General features: G+C 48.7%; 1 protein-coding gene across 5 annotated transcripts in view; it reads left to right on the forward strand.

Moving 5' to 3' along the window:
* Window positions 1–3,446, forward strand: part of HNF1B (HNF1 homeobox B) — a 51,244-nt gene extending 47,798 nt beyond the window's left edge. For all 5 annotated transcript variants that reach the window (XM_046677248.1, XM_046677249.1, XM_046677250.1 and 2 more), the window contains exon 9: window positions 2,495–3,446. In XM_046677248.1, coding sequence (XP_046533204.1) covers window positions 2,495–2,515 — 21 coding nt within the window. In that variant the 3' untranslated portion in view covers window positions 2,516–3,446. The remainder of the gene's footprint in view (window positions 1–2,494) is intronic.
* The last annotated feature ends 12,224 nt before the right edge of the window (window positions 3,447–15,670 follow it).

Here is a 15,670-nt window from a genome sequence, read left to right on the forward strand (position 1 = left end):
CCGCATTTGTGGTGTCTTCCGCCTGGAACGCTCCTCACTGCCCATCTTTGCATGCTTGCTCCCTCACTTCATTCAACTCAAATGTCACCGCTTCAAAGAGTAGGGGATCACCTCTCGATCCCCCTCCCTATATGATTCCCTTTACCCTCAAGTCACCCTAACCTCTTACCATGCTTATTTTTCTAGATTATTCATCTCTACTTAAAATTGTATTATATATGTGTGTGTGTGTGTGTGTGTGTGTATGCTTTTTTTTTAAACTTATTTATTGCTCAAAACCCTCACTAAATTATAAACTCTGTCAGGATGTGGACAGGGTCTTGTTTGCAGCTACATCCGCAGTGCCTAAAGAAGTGCTAAGCACATAGAAGGCACTCAAAAATATGTTAAATAAATGAATGATAATTACCTACCTCAAAGGGCTGATATAAGAATTCGATGCAATCGTGTGTGTAAAGCCCTTAGTTAGCATGGGCCTGGCACACAGGAGGACCTCAATAAGTGTTCCCTATGACCATTATGTAACAAATCCTCTTAGAATGAGGATGTCCTTAGCAATCACCACAGCTACCACCCCTTCCACACGGAGGGCCCTGTGGTCACGCAGAAATCCTCTGGGCGAGGCCCCTATGGCTGGGTGCACCAGGCCTCGGTTCTAAGGGACCACAGTGCACCCCTTATCAGATGTTTGTGTTTAGACTCTGGAGGGGGCAAATAACTCTAGTTCCTTTGACAACATTTAGGGCTCTGCCACCATTTTATTATGTGAGCAAACATTTGATAGCTAGGAAGCCCATCCCTAATGACAGGTCATAGGATCCCGCTGGCGTCTCCTTATCTGCCCTTCTTGTTTGCTCTTCTATTGAAACCTGCAAGGTCACAAGCCATTTTCTCTCTCTTCCACCTGAAATCTGAAAATTGGAGAAAGGCTGATAGTGGGAAGTAAAGAGACTCCAGAGTGGGGGCGGGGGGAGGGAGGAAGAGGAGGCAAAGGGTATCAGAGGACCCTGACCGGGACTCACAAATTTAAAAGGGCCAGAAGCCTGTCTCCTCACACGAATGCACAGCTCCATCCCACTCTGAAGAGTGCTCAGGAGGGTGGCGGGGACAGAGGCAGCTGTGTCCCAGTGTTCATCAGAACAATAATGCCAGGCACCATGCTAACCGCATAATGTATCAGCTCATCTAATCCCACAACAGCCTCCATCCTACAGGTGTAGAAACTGAGGCCCAGCGAGAGAACATGACCAAGAGTACAAAGCTGGAAGAAGACTCTTAACCTCAGAGCATAACAGAAAGAATGTGTGCTGGCAGGTCCCCAGAGCTGGTTTGAGTCTCTGGCTCCATACACTCCTAGTTCTGAAACCTTGGACAATTCACTGACTCTCTTAGAGCCTTGTTTCCCTAATCTGTAAAATGGACATAATGGGAACCTTATATAGAGTTATGCTTGGGAAATAGTAATGGGATAATAGGGCTTTAGTATCGGTGGTAGGTGTCTGTGTGTGTGTGTGTGTGTGTGTGTGTCCTTGAGGGGGAGTCTTGAGAGAATAAGCCATTAAGCCAAAAGGCAGAACCTTCTCCTGAGATGCCAGCAGAAGTAAAAGGGAGGGAGGGAGGAGACAGAGGGAACAAAAAGGTACTCCTGGAAGGAAAAGTAGAGTAATGCTCCACAACACTGAAATGAACGAGGCCCCGGGCCCTGGAAGGGGAGGTCTCTCTGGGCTGGGTGGTGGGGTTCCTCCCACAGGGTTTCTCCATCCATTTTGGGGTCTCCTGCCCTTGGCCCACCTGCAAGTCTGGCGTCAGAGGCCTTCAGCCCTTGGATCTTCTCCCCTGTCCTCTGAGTGTCTTGCCCTAACAGTAACACCGCTGTAGAAAGCCCTTTGCAGTTCCCAAGCGCGTTCCCTGAGGCGGCATTTGAGTAAGTGGTGGTTTCTCATGTGCTTTGTGGCCTTGAGGCTCCAAGTCCATCAGCAGCTTCAGCACAACCTGGGAGCTGACTAGAAATGCAGATTCTTAGGCCAACCGAATCCAAATCTACATTTTAGCAGGATCTCTGGTACTCATAGGTCCATTGAAGTTTGGGAAGCAGTGGTCTAGGGGACCCCACCTCTTAGAGGTCTTAGGAAGAGACCCTTACTTCCACAGGAGGCAAGAGCTCCCGTCAGCTGCTGTTGCAGCCTCCCTGAGCACTTTACAAACACCACACTCACAGAAAGAGCAGCCCAACTTCAGGATAAAGGTCGGCAAGTTATGACTATTTCAAGGTCTGTAGCAATTCGCTTCTCTGTTCTGAAGCGGCAGGAAAAGCCAGCTCCCAGGTATTGCTAATGCGAATATGCTTCATGACCAACACTGCAGACCTGAGCAGGTGCTAGGTCCCCAGCCCCCCAGCTGAGCTGGGTCTCGGCTCCCCCTGGAGAAGCCAAACTAGTAGCCCATGTCCCTGCCAAATGCACACAGCTGAGCTCTCTCTCTTTTCTCTTTGCAGTGTCCTCTCCAAGCCTGGTGATGCCCGCACATCACTTATTTTGTGCACAGCAACAAGGACCCTATTTTCCACACCATCACCCTCTGGGCAGCTGTCATGGAAAAACCCAGTGACCTGACATCACCTACAAGAGGTCCCTGCTTACCTGACATCCTGCTGGCGCCTCGGACAATCCGCTCTCGGGAGGCGCAGCCCGAAGCCCAGCTTCCCTTCTATGCAGTATTGTCTCGATGCCTCTCCCAAGATGTAAAGTATTCCCATCCATCCTGGAGATGGGAGACAAGAAACCACGGAAGAGGAAGAGCGAAAGCTGTAGTGTCTACATTATGCTCCTTCGTCGAACAAACATGTGAAAACTTGAATCTGTTACTGAAATGAGGAGAGGAGGACACGTGCTATTGAACTGAGCCAAACACAGTGTAAATATCAGCAAACTCCCTCCCCCACCCCCATCCTAACTGATCTTGAGAATTCTTTTAAAGAAGTAAATTTGTCCAATGGGTGTAAACTATAAACTACTGTAATTAAGTGCAATTTCCCCCCCACTTCCTCTCCCCTCTGCCCTGTATATAATACTAAAGTGTCTATTAGTTTTCTTTGTAAAGGTCAGAGTTGAATTTTCCACGTGATTTGCCTCTTTTCTCTCTCCCCATGGAGAAATATCCTAAGTCAGAAATGAAGCCCTTACCCTCAGGCCTGGACACACACAGGGACTGCATATTTTGGACTGATTGCCAGTGAACTCCAACTTCCTGATGTTAAGACACACTTCCAGATCCCTGGAGGGACTGAACATAGTGTCAGAGTAACATCCTAGCTTCCGGTGGGGCTAGGGGTTCAGCCAGTGCACCCCCCAAGAGAGTCCAAGGCAGGGAAACTGGCTGTTTGATAGCACAAGAAAAAGTTGCTCTTTCAGAAAGCCTCCCATTAAAACAATTTATTTTGTCACTGCCCAGAGTCTCATATTTCTGTCTCTGACGCTGCCCTGCCACGGTCCAACCCTTGGCCCCCAGTCTCCCTGGAATTTTCCACTTATTCCCCTGGACTCACTGCTGCCATGTCCCAGTGTCTTCGTGCCAGCTTTACTGCTAAGGTAAAGAGTCGATTCCCCTAGTCAGACTCCACCAGTCCCTCTGTGGGATCTGGCCAGAGCAGGAACCAACACCTTTTTCTTCCCTGCAACTCACAGAAGTAAAGTGACAAAGCCAACTCTTGGTGACTATGGCCATAGGACCAGACAAAAAGCAGGAAGAATGGAAATCCTATGGATAACTTTTTCAACCTCATTTTAGGCATGAATTCCAGTCTTTTCTCCTTTCTGCGGGGCTGTTAATCGCCAGAAGAATGGGCTCTTGTGGGTGTCGCCCTGCTCGGGATTCCCCCACTGGTGGGATGCTAATGAATACAAATAGTTCAAAAGGTGAAAAGCCAAAAGCCTGGACACTCCACAGCAGGTACTTTGCCACAAATAATCCAGTGTTGGCTCCAGGAAGAAGGATGGACTTGTCCTCTGTGTTCCTCTTTTGTACAACATAGAACTGCCAACACGTGGTTTCTCACTTCTAGACAGAGCATTTCCCAGGCGAAGTGTAAGCAAGGGAATTGTGCTGACCAGGTCTCCGAGCAACAGGCTTTCAAAATCCCATGTAGTAGAAGATGTAATTCTCAGTGAGTCCCAAAAAGTCAGAGAGTATCTGCTGCCAGGGCAGGGATGGATAGATATGCAGATACTGACCTCTTTTGGTTCCTGGCTCCCCGCCCCGCCCCGGGCAATGTAATTTGGGCTGAAGCGGTCAAGAGAAAACTTATGGTTGGGTTGAAAATGGTTGGGGTCAAGGTCAAGCAAGTGTCAAGAGAGACCAAGATCCCCTTTCACTAGTTGAAATGTCTTATTGAATGCCTCCTGTGAGTTCCAGGAAAAAGAAGAGAATATAGGCCTCAAGCCTCAGCCTCTATGGGAGCCCTATATCTGGCCTCACGTTGTTTCTGGAACAGCAAGTATCTTCATTTGATACATTTTAGACCTTGCATGGTTGCAGTAACCCTGAGAACCCAGAAGGTCTTATTCATCCAAGAGGACATCTGGGCAGAGGAGGAGGCGGAGATGGAGGGGAGGGAAGATGGGCGGGTTATGGACATCTCCAGGGACTCTTCCTAACCAAACCTCGAGTAAACCAAGTCACGTAGAAGGTGACCCTGGCAACTGAGAGCCTACAAGAAGGTTAGCACCTCCCTTCTAAATCAAACAGGGACCACCTCCTACCGGCTCTAGGAGGGGCAAGGAGACCTACTGTGTATGGGTCCAGGTGGGAAATAAATCTGAAGATTCATCTGCAGCTCAAAACCCCCGTACCTTCCTCTAGCATCCTATGGACCAACATTTTCCAGGGTGTCTCCTTACACCCCAACTCCAAGCTAACAGATCAATGGTTCCATTTTTACTATGACCTGCTGTCATTTTCTAGGGTGAGCACTGGGAAGGCAGACTTCATTTTAACATCCTGGATAAGAAATGAAAACCTGCCTTCAAAAATATTGAACTTTTTCATGCCAAACAGTAGATTATTCCCCATCAGACAGAGATAACTGGAGTGTTAGCTGCTGTCTTCAGGTGGATAAGAACACAATGCGGACAGCAGGGGGAATCTGAGCTCTTAGCCCACAGCTGGGGGCAAGTCTTTGATATTCTTTTTGGAGCCAGAATGCCTTGATTAGAATCTCCAACTCCACCACCTAACCCCATCCTCACTGTCCTCCTACATAAAATGGGTGATAATAATAGGATATACCTACTGTATGCTGTTGTTTGAGGAGTAAATGAGTCAATACATGTTAAACGCTTACAAGCGTGCCCAGTACTGTGAGTGCTGTGCGTTAGTGCTCTCTCATCTGAGAGTGCCTTTTCATGTGGTCTTCTGGACCTGGTTGATGTTTCCAGATAGCCTCATCACAAATTTGATGCTTGACAGAGAAAGCTGCCAGTAATTGGTAAAATGATTTTGTTCATTTCTATAGAGTATGGCAAATCCAGCAGGGAGCCAAGGGTGAGTCAGGAAGGGGCAGTGTGAGGAGGGGGAAAGGCTTGACTGAGGAGTCCTTGTCTCCTTAGGGAAAGAAGGAGGTAAAACGTGGCGATCTTGCAATGAGTGCAAGGCCGCAGAGATCCAGGAGGCTGGGACTAAAGCAGCGTGGTACCCCTAAAGGTGGGTGGGTGGGGGTCATGCAGGGAGCAGGGAAGGGGCGTCAGGAAGAGGCAGGAGCCGACTTCTTCCCAAGGAAAATCAGGACTGTGTCCCCTCTGAATTAGGAATCAATTCAAGCTAAGGCCTTCGAAATCTGCTCTGGAAAATAAGAGATCACCAATCATGGACCATGCAGTAGCATATGACATACCCATGTTTAATACCTCAAACGTGTCCCAATCACCTCAAACAGGCTGAATATTTATGAGAAACTGCAATCAGCAACCAGGTGCCTATAAAGCCCCTCCTTCTCTCTCTCCTTCTCTCTCTCTCTCTCTCTCTCTCTCTCTCTGGTGCAGAGGTCATTCCAGCTAAGCAAATACTAGATTGTCAGCTGAGATTTATAACATGACTGTACTTTATAAATGAGTATCTGGGGTGTGCAGGACTTCACGCACACCTGGGTGACCATTTTTTTCCTGGGTGTTCTGTGCACGTGTAGAGAGGAAACACCTTCTCAGGGAGAAAGAGTAGAGCAGACATGAGGGGACAACACCAAAAGCAAAAGTCATCCAAGCAGGTTTCACGCAGTCTGTCTAAGTGTGTTTATGCCAACAGATCACACAGCACAAATGCAAGATATTTCTCTGCAGTTTCCACATATTTAATTTTCTCGTCAGACACATACGGTTACATTCCCAAAAGGCAGGTTTCTTTCCTGTGCCCTATTGTCTAGACATCCTTAATAAACCAATTATCCTAAATTAGTCCCAACTATGAAAGGGATAAAAAGATAAAGCTAATGTTTTAAAAGACAAACAAGTCCCAGTATGAGGAAATCATGCCTGTTTTCCTGAGCCATTAAAAGACCTTCCGTGTATCCCTTTGCTTTTGGAAACATCATCTAGGCCAACATAATGTTTCTCATCTATTTATTCAGGAAATATTTACTGACACCCACTCTGTGCCAGGCACCGTTATTCCAGACACTCAAGACACATCAGTGAACCAAATAGATAAAAATCCTTGCCCTCATGAAATTAAGATTCTAGTGGGGGAGACAGACAGTAAACGTGAATGTGTGTGTGTGTGCGTGTGCATGTCAGATGATAAAAACATCTATGCAAAATATAGCAGGGAAGGGGAGTAGAGTAGGGATTTTAAATAGGGTGGCCCAGGAACGCTCACCAAGAATGTGACATCCAAGAGCCCTGAGGTTGCCAAGGGAGTGAGCCATGTGGACATCCAGGAGGAGAGCATTCCAGGCAAAGGGAACAGCCCGTACAAAGGCCCCAAGGTGGGAACAGAAAAGCAGGGATGCAAGAGTAACTAGAGCCGAGTGAGAGGGAGAGAGGTGGGTCAGGGAGGTAAGCAGAGTGCCAGGCCGTGATGACAAATGACATAGGGCCTGTTGCCATTTGTAAGGGATGGCTACAAGCTGCACTAAGGACTTCGGTTCTTATTCTGAGGGAGCTGGGAGCCATCAGAGAGCTTGGAGCAGACAAGGGATAAGATCTGACTTAGGTTTTCAAAGGATCCTTCTGGCTGCTGAGTTGTCGGGAGGGGCCAAGAGTGACAGGGAAGAGACCATCAGGAAGCGTTGCCCCTGAGACCAGGGGGCAGTGGTCTGATTGTGAATGTTGTTCCGAAGGTAGAGGATTTGAAAGCACCAGGATTTCCTGATGGTCTAGATGTGCAGTGTGAGACAGAGAGGCATCAAAGATGGTTCCAAGGTTCGGGGCCTGAACAAAGTAGGAAGTAGACACTGACGTTGCAGAAAATGAAAAACGGTATTACCTGAGCAAAGACTCTATCTCAGATATTTTTTAAAGTGGCCCTTTAGGAAGCTTCTTGGTAGTATGTCATGCTGTTATCATACCCCTGATGCGACGTCAGGGCTGTCCAGGTGGCAGTAACATGACATTCAATCATTCACCCAACAAATGTCATCAAGTGATCACTATGGGCTACATACTCTTCTAGGCATGGGGAGAAAAGCAGTTTAAAAATGTCACTTCCCATGGAGCTTGTGTTCAACTGGGAGGGAGCCAACAATAGCCAAATAAACAAATATACAACATGTCAGGAATTGTTGGGTTCTAGAAAGAAACACAAAGCCAAGAAAGGAGCTGGGGGCGAGGAAGGAGGTGGATTCATTTTTGTGGGCAGATCCCATACTCTGGCTTTCCACGGCAGGATTTCTTTTGAGCATTCTGACTAAGAAGATGCTTGAGTGTGGACTTCTGAGTCACCTACACTGATGGTTGAAGACTTACTCCCCCTGCCTCCATCTCTTAGGAGACTGTATTAGTTTCCTGTGGCTGTTGTAAAAAAATTACCACCAACTTGGTGGCTTAAGACACCGGACATACACTCTCTCACAGTTCCGGAGGCCGGAAGTCCAAAATCAGTATCACTGAGCCAAAACCAAGGTGTCGGTAAGGCTACGCTCTTTGGAGGTTATAGGAGAGGGTCTGTTCTTTGCTTTTTCCAGCTTCTGGTGGCTGCCAGGTTCCCTGGCTGGCGGCTGCATCACTCCAGTCCCTGCCTCCACGGTCACGTGACCTTCTCTTCTGTGTCAAACCTCCCTCTCCTTCCTCCTCCGAAGGATACACGTGATTGCATTTAGGGTGCACCCGGACTCTATAGGACCATGTTCCTTAATCACATCTGCAAAGTCTCTTTTTCCTTTTAAGGGAACACTTATAGGTTCCAGGGCTTATGACCTGATCCCCTTGGGGGTCATTATACAGCCTAATACAGAGAATTTACCGCAGAAAAGAGAACTTAAGGTGAAAATCTCTTCTGTGCAAGTTTTTAAGTTATGATTCATTATTATTTTTGTAAAACAAGTTTCCTTACCCAGGAAACATGGATGGTAACAAGAAAGATGCTTGTTTCTTAATCTTTATGAAATCTGCTTTCGACAGGAGCCACACTTTGGAGAAGCTTGAATCAATAAGTAAATGAAAAACTTAAACATGTTGCTCATGTTTGTATCATGGAAGCAAAACAACAGGCTGCCACTGTACTTAGAGTTAACCATTCATCCACTCCTTTGTTCATCTAGTAAATATTTACTGCGGCCGTGGCGAGTTGTGGTTAAGAGCTCAGACTGAGGGAGTCAGGCAAATCTGAGTTCAAATTCCAGCCCTACCTCTTACTGGCTGTGTGATATTGGGAAGGCTGCTTAACCTCTCTGTTTCCTTATCTGAACATGGGATTGTCATAGGGATTAAATGAGATACATGGTGTGTAAAGCCCTTTGCCTGGTACGTAAGAAAGTGCTCAATAAATGTTAGTTACTAGCATCCAGTCCTGACAGGGCTACAACATGAAAGAACATGATGGGCCTTCATTCCTTTGATGATATTCTTTGTACACTTTCAAAATGCAAAGCATCTAAGTGTGGTGGAGAGAAATGTAACAGGTGCCCTTTCATTCATTCAACACACCTCTTTTGCATACTGACTTTGAGCCAGGCACTGTGGTGTGTGCTGGAGATTCCAAGATGCCCTGAAGGAGTTTCCAGCCTGGCTAGGGAGACAGAGAAATCAGTAAGTGATTGCAAGGCAGTGTGTGGATGTTAGACGGTAGAGGGGTAAGACTATGGAGGAAATTCTGTTTGGGTGGAAATCAGAGAAGGTTCCTTGGAAGACACTTGAAATGTGACATAATGAATGAAGGACATTTCACCAGGCAGATGGGGGAGTCGGGGAGACATTCCAGGCTGAAGGACAACAAAATGCAAAGTAATTGTCCAAATCAATGAGTTCCCCATGTTGTTTCAGCCCAGATCTTCTTCTGTCTTCTGCATGCCTGAGACCCCTGACTGAACTTCTCTTGCCCTGGCTCTGCAAATCATGATCTGACACAGTGAAATATGTTCTCCAGGCTGCAGGGTCCTCGGGTCAAGGTAATGGGTCACTAGCCAGCCAGTGCCTCCAAGGAGTGACCCAGGGTCTGAGAATCAAACATGCGGGCCCCACATCTCAGAGGAGCAGAGGTAAGGTATTGGGTAAGGCATGTGATGTTTACGTTCCAAAACTGCCAAGCCACTAGCTTGCAAAGTGTCATTACGTCTGCAGGTGGAGGGTAATTTTCCTGTTACTCAAGGACTCCTGATGGGGCTCTGATTGGTCTCTGGGGAATTGTTTTATGACCCAGAGCCAAGCAGCGATAGATAGGAGATGTGGTTTGCTGCGCAGAAGTTTACAAGGCAGGAAATTGCTTCACTGGGCACAACCATTCATAAGAAACACCTCTGGGAAAAGGAGACCGAGCTCCTGGCAGGTCTGCCCCTGGCCATTTGTTTACATCAGCAACAACCCGTGTTCCTGGTTACACAATGTGGCAGCGTCACTTTGAGTGGGGGATCTTTGCCCCTTGGAAGAATAAACACATTCCTCACTTGCAATGGAATTAGCAGACCTCACAACTTCTCAGTGACTCTCCTGGAGGCCTTAATGTCATCGGAAGGTGACTCTAAACATGATTAGCTGTACAACCTACTTTACGCCAAATTCAGTTGAATTTTCCTTTAAATGCGATATAGGCTTAGATGAAGATACCCACAAGTGAGGGGTGGAAAAGAGTGACAATCCTTTGTCAGGCAATAGCCAAAGCCACGCTAGGTTTCTTAGGAACAATCCGGTCCCTGGTTTAGGGGTCACTGGCCAGTCTTTGGGGAGGAGGGGACAGGACTGTGGGTTATTTGGATACATTCCAAAGCCCACATTTCCATTGTCCCACTGGCTCTTAGCTGAGTTCTAGAGTCCAGAGTTTTTAGCAGTAGGACCATCAGATCTGCACATGTCATGGGGAGGATAGATTAGGGGCTGTGGCCAGAGTCTCCAGAACCACGGGGGTCTGTCTGGCGAGTTACTGGAGGCCTCCAGCCCAGCACTGTTCAGTAGACTCAAGAGTCACACCCTGGGCCCTGCTCCTCCCACCTTCTTTGTAAACCCCATCGCAGGTCGTCTGGCGGGGAGCTTCAACAGGCTGCTTCACTCTCTACAGTCTCGGCTCCTGCATCTGTGAAATGGGGGAGAGCCAGGCCACTTAACGTCACAGCTCTAACAGGATTAAGAGAAAGGATGAACCTCTTCATTCTCAAGTGTATTTGTACACTTAGGGTTTGGTGCATTGTTCCTGGGGCAGTTGGGCAGGTAGGGGGACTTAGAGGGGAATTTCATTCCGTGTTTTTTTGCCTTCATATGAGGAGTTGCAGGGATACGACTCAGCTGAGGACCTACCGACTCTGTACTTACGCTGTTGGGCAGAACAGCCAAGGGCAGGAGCTGTCGGTGGCAGGAAGCCCTGGGCTTGCCCCATCTGAGCTTGTTTTATTTGCTTCCCTGGAGACCATCTGTTTAATTCTGTCTCCCACTTGCAAGTGCTAAGGGGCCCCAGACCATATCATTCTTGCTCACCACTATATCTCCAGTTCCTCACACAGTTCCTGGTGCGTGGCTGGTTCTCTATAAAGACTTGTTGAATGAATAAGCAAATGCATGAATGAATAAATGAATGGGCTGAACTTCTTTTAAAATTTGAAAATCACTGATATAGTGAATCCATAACAAATGTACTAAACTTCAGACACCTAACTTCTACCTCATCAGAGAAGTAGGCAGCCTTGGTTCCCAGTTTCCTTGTACAGATGGAGCAGTGATGTCAGAGAAAGTAAGGTTGGGTATGGTGCTAGAGCCTACCAGGGCAGTTGCAAGGACAATCCCTAGCTGAGGACCCTTTAAATAGTTGGTTCATTAAGTATGCACTTTAGTAGCTTTTTTCCACCCCCCCTCATGGTCTCATGCTTACTGCTCCCCTGCCCCGTCCATTCCCTGTGAAGGAGACTACAAAAGGTTTAGAGCCACTGGCCCTAGACACGTGGAGAATAGTGTTTCTGGCCACCTGCTCTCCAAATCTTGCAAGAGGGACCAGCATAAGTCCAGAGGTGATGGGATAATCCCAGGGAGTCAGACTAGAGGAGTGTGTGGCCAGGGCAGCAGAGGACAGACCCAGAGGAGTGTTTTGGGATCAAAGGTGTGGGCCATGCAGGCATATTAGAGGCCCACTTTGGGGTTGTACCCCTGAATGTGGTACATGGGTATGGGCCTGATGTCCTAAAAGGCATGCTTCTCAAACTGGGGTATAGGGCAGTGAGCCAGGGGATCCAGGAAGCCACAGGAAAAACTGCTCTTCTTCCTAGAGCCTCAATTTTATTCAGAAAGAAGTAATTTTAACTGCATTTTTATATAAAAGCAAATCGATAAATCAGGGTAGAAAATACAAAATTTACATGCATTTTTAAGATAAAATAGGGGACTTCAAAGAAATTTCCTATTTGCAGTGATCTAAAACTCCAGGCCCCTTGAGAAGTGTGAATTCCCTCTTCTCTGCCAGTAATGGTGCTTCAGTAGGAAAGTTTCGGAAGCACAGGCTTAAAGGAGCCATGCAGAAAACGCCATCCATTGACAGTGCCCCTACTGTCCCCACATGCTGCCATGCAGTGAACTCCCCTTGATGAGACAGTGGCGTTGGGACAGCAGCAGACCCCCTCATCACCTGAGCTGACCCTTGGACCCCAAGAGATCAACTTGCTGTCCTTCTTCTCTCAGATTCTCAGAGATAAATTCCCGTCCTAGAGGAGTTATACCCCCATTATTATTTTCTCTATTCCCAATGGCCAGCACAGTGCTCAGCACAGATGAGGCACTCAGTTAAGGTGTGTTGGGATGAACTGAACTCCAGACAGAGGCCTCCATCTCCTTCTTCCCTCCTCCTGAGGGCGGTGGCCACTCTGGCCTCAAATCCTCCAGGAGCCCCAACGAAATAGCACGGGCACAGCTAACAAGTGCAACTCCAGGAGGGACCTAGAGAGAGCAGGTTTCACTTTCTTTGTTCCTGCAGCTAAAGGGTTGAGAAATTCTTTCCAAGTAGAGATACTACTTTTTAACTTTTATTCACATTTTTGAGATGAAGACACTGAAATCACATAGGGAAAAGCTAGACATGCAGAAAGTTGGTGAGTTAATGGCTCCGCTCTGGAGTATATGGAGATCAACAGTGACTGGGTCCCGGGTCAGGGGGATCTGCAGCAAGCTCACTCTCTGGGGAACTTTGGTTGCCAAAGCAGATTCCCTGGGGTCCCCAGCTCCAGCTCCCTCCTCTGACCTCCTGGCAAGTGAAACTTCTCTGGGTCTCTCTGACTCCAGCGTAAGCCCCTGAGAGTGGGAATGGCATCTAATTAATCTTTGTACCCCCTGCCACTTAGGGAGTCACTGCACATAAGACACCCGCAATAAGTATTTACTGGCGATGAGGATGACACATCCACCTAAGCCATTTACTGAATATCTGTGTTCTGTGCAGTCTGCTGGGCGTGGGGATTCAATGAAGAGTAAGAAGCCGTCTCTTCCCTCAAGGGGCTCATGGCATAGTAGGGAAGGCTAACATGGAAATTGCCATTGTGATGCAGCGTGAGTACCACGACAGAGGCATGAACAAAATCGAGGGGCAGCATCAGGGCCCTCCAGGACAATGCAGGTGCTGCCTGCTCTCTAGCCGGTGGACTCAGTAGCTTAAGTGAGGACTTCTAACGCCATGGAGGTGGGCTCGGTCTCCCGCAGCTGAAGTCACGGGGGACCAAAGGGAGGGCGACGTTCGAAGGTGGGCTTTCACAATCACAAGAATGCCCAGAGTGGGTGGGCCTGAGGATGACCTCCCCATCACCCTGTAGGAAAGTGAGGCCAGGCTAACACCTGTTGAGACAGGTAACTCCCATTGGCCCATTGTCGCGTGTTTACAGAGGAGGAGCAGGGAACGCCGGGGAGTTAGGGGGATGGGTCACAACCAGGCGAGCCTCTTCTCGGCGGCACCACAAGCATTATCACGGAGATAGGGCGGCCAGCCTGGCAGGATTTATAACTCCAGATTTCAAGGTCTTATCGTACACAAGCTCTTTCTCAATAGCAACACGTCAGGGGTAAGGGGGCAGGCAAGTAGGGACAGACCATAGAGCAGAGTTGGGAGTGGAGGCGAGACTCTACAGAAGTGTGCTCATTTGGTTGCAGCCGATAGGGGAGTTGAGGAGGGGGAGAGAGAGAGAAGTGGAGCTGTTCATGGCTAATATTGTAGGGGACACTGAACTGGTTAAGAATAATGCATTAGTTCTTGTCTTGTGGCCCAGGCCTGAAAGGCCATAAACGTGCTTTGGAAGGTAGTGAAATCCTAAGGCAAGCCCAGAGAGCCAACCCAGTGGGAGCATTGTCTTCCCCAGGCTTCTGCTCTCTAGAAGTTTCTCCCCAACCCCAGGGTTCCTCACCCAGTGCGTTTTACTGTTTGGGAGAGGGGCAAGTGGGCAGTGTCTCTGCTCATACCTGTAGATTCTGAGTCAGGAATACAGCAGAGCTGTCCCTGGGGAAAGGCCAACTGCTCACAGCAGCTGCTTTGGGGGTGGAGGGGAGAAGGGTGGGCATGGTGCCGGGAGCCAGGGAAGCCGACTGGTGGAGGGGGAGACGAGAGGAGGAGACCCTGCAAGGGGGACCCTCAGGCCATGCCTCTTAAAGGCTGCCTTTGGATGCCTCTTTTTCCCTTCAAGTCTTCCCCTGATGCTCCTTCTTACCTGATGCCACCCGAATAAAAATAGCACCCAAGGGAAGCAGCACCCTCTGCAGTTGGCCCTGGACCACACCCCCTAGACCACCTTGAAGGAAGGGGACTGGGTGTTTCCTTCCATCGCAGGCCTGTCACCGGCTCTTCTGGACTCAGGCCTGGTCTCCATTCTGCTCCAGGGCGGGACTGCAGGCTCAGCAGGAGTCGAAAGATGTCCTCAGGAGCCTGCCTCCCTCCTCTTGCTTCTCCAAGACATCAAACACCCCAGGCCTTGGCGGGCGGAGTTAACAAACACAGCCAGGCTGGGGGAGGCTTGCAGGCCTCTCCTTCAGACTCCCACCGCCAGCCTGAGCAAATCCCCCCTGGGACTTCAAAGCCAGCTGCTTGTTTGCCTGGCCACAGAGCAGCAACAATGCTTTCCCTTTTGACCTAAGAAAGCATCCCTGGCATCGTTGCTGGAGGCCTGCTGGCCAGGGGGCTGACCTGGAGCACAGGACCCTGCTTAGGGGCTATGAGGTGGGCATTCCTGCCAGTCCAAGACCAGGGGATGCATTGGGCAGGCCTGATAAGAAGTGTGTCCCCAGGCCCCTGGATACACCTCTGGAAAGACTGCCCCAGCAGGGACTCAGTTCAGAGAGGGCGGGCTCCGCCCCACTCCAGCAGGGCATAACTGGCCACATCAACACATCCAGGATTGGAGACCATGACCCCATGCACTTGCTGCTTCCCTGAGGGCTGCCCTTGTTTCCAGGGACTGCTCATCACGAATATGGTGAGTGTGTTTGTCTGTGCCAGGTGTGTGTGTGTGCCCACATGCACATGTGTGCATAGGAATGTACATACCCAGTGATCCCAGAGGCCACCACATGGTTCTCTAGGAACCACACCCTTGACTCATATTCTGAAAACAAATTTTTATGCTTGATCTGAAAGCAAGAGCAGAGAATGGTGTGTGAGGAGCAGGAAATTAATTCAACCAGTCAGCTCAAGACATGGAGAACCTATCTTAGGACTAACTTACTTACTTAGGCCTTAGTTATCCTTCAGCTTACTAATGCCAGGTCAGGGATGAAACACTTATACTTTCAGGGACCCTCACTTGGAGGCTTGAAAAGTGATCCCAGATTGTAGCATCCAGCACCCAGTTAGACCTTTAACAACATTTTTTTTTGGTAATAATTATGATGATGATGTTTCCCGGAAGAATGGCCCCCGCACGTTCTCCATCCCATGCCGAAGAGGCTCTTGAGAGGGTCCAGGCTCTCTCTGAAGATGTGGTCCATGATACGTGCAGTGTAGGGTAGGGGGAGGTGTGTGGACACTAAAGTCCCCCCGAGCTGGGTTCACATCCTAATTCTGCCACTTACTCACTATG

This window comes from Equus quagga, chromosome 11 (genome assembly GCF_021613505.1).
Source record: "Equus quagga isolate Etosha38 chromosome 11, UCLA_HA_Equagga_1.0, whole genome shotgun sequence".
NCBI lineage: Eukaryota > Metazoa > Chordata > Mammalia > Perissodactyla > Equidae > Equus > Equus quagga.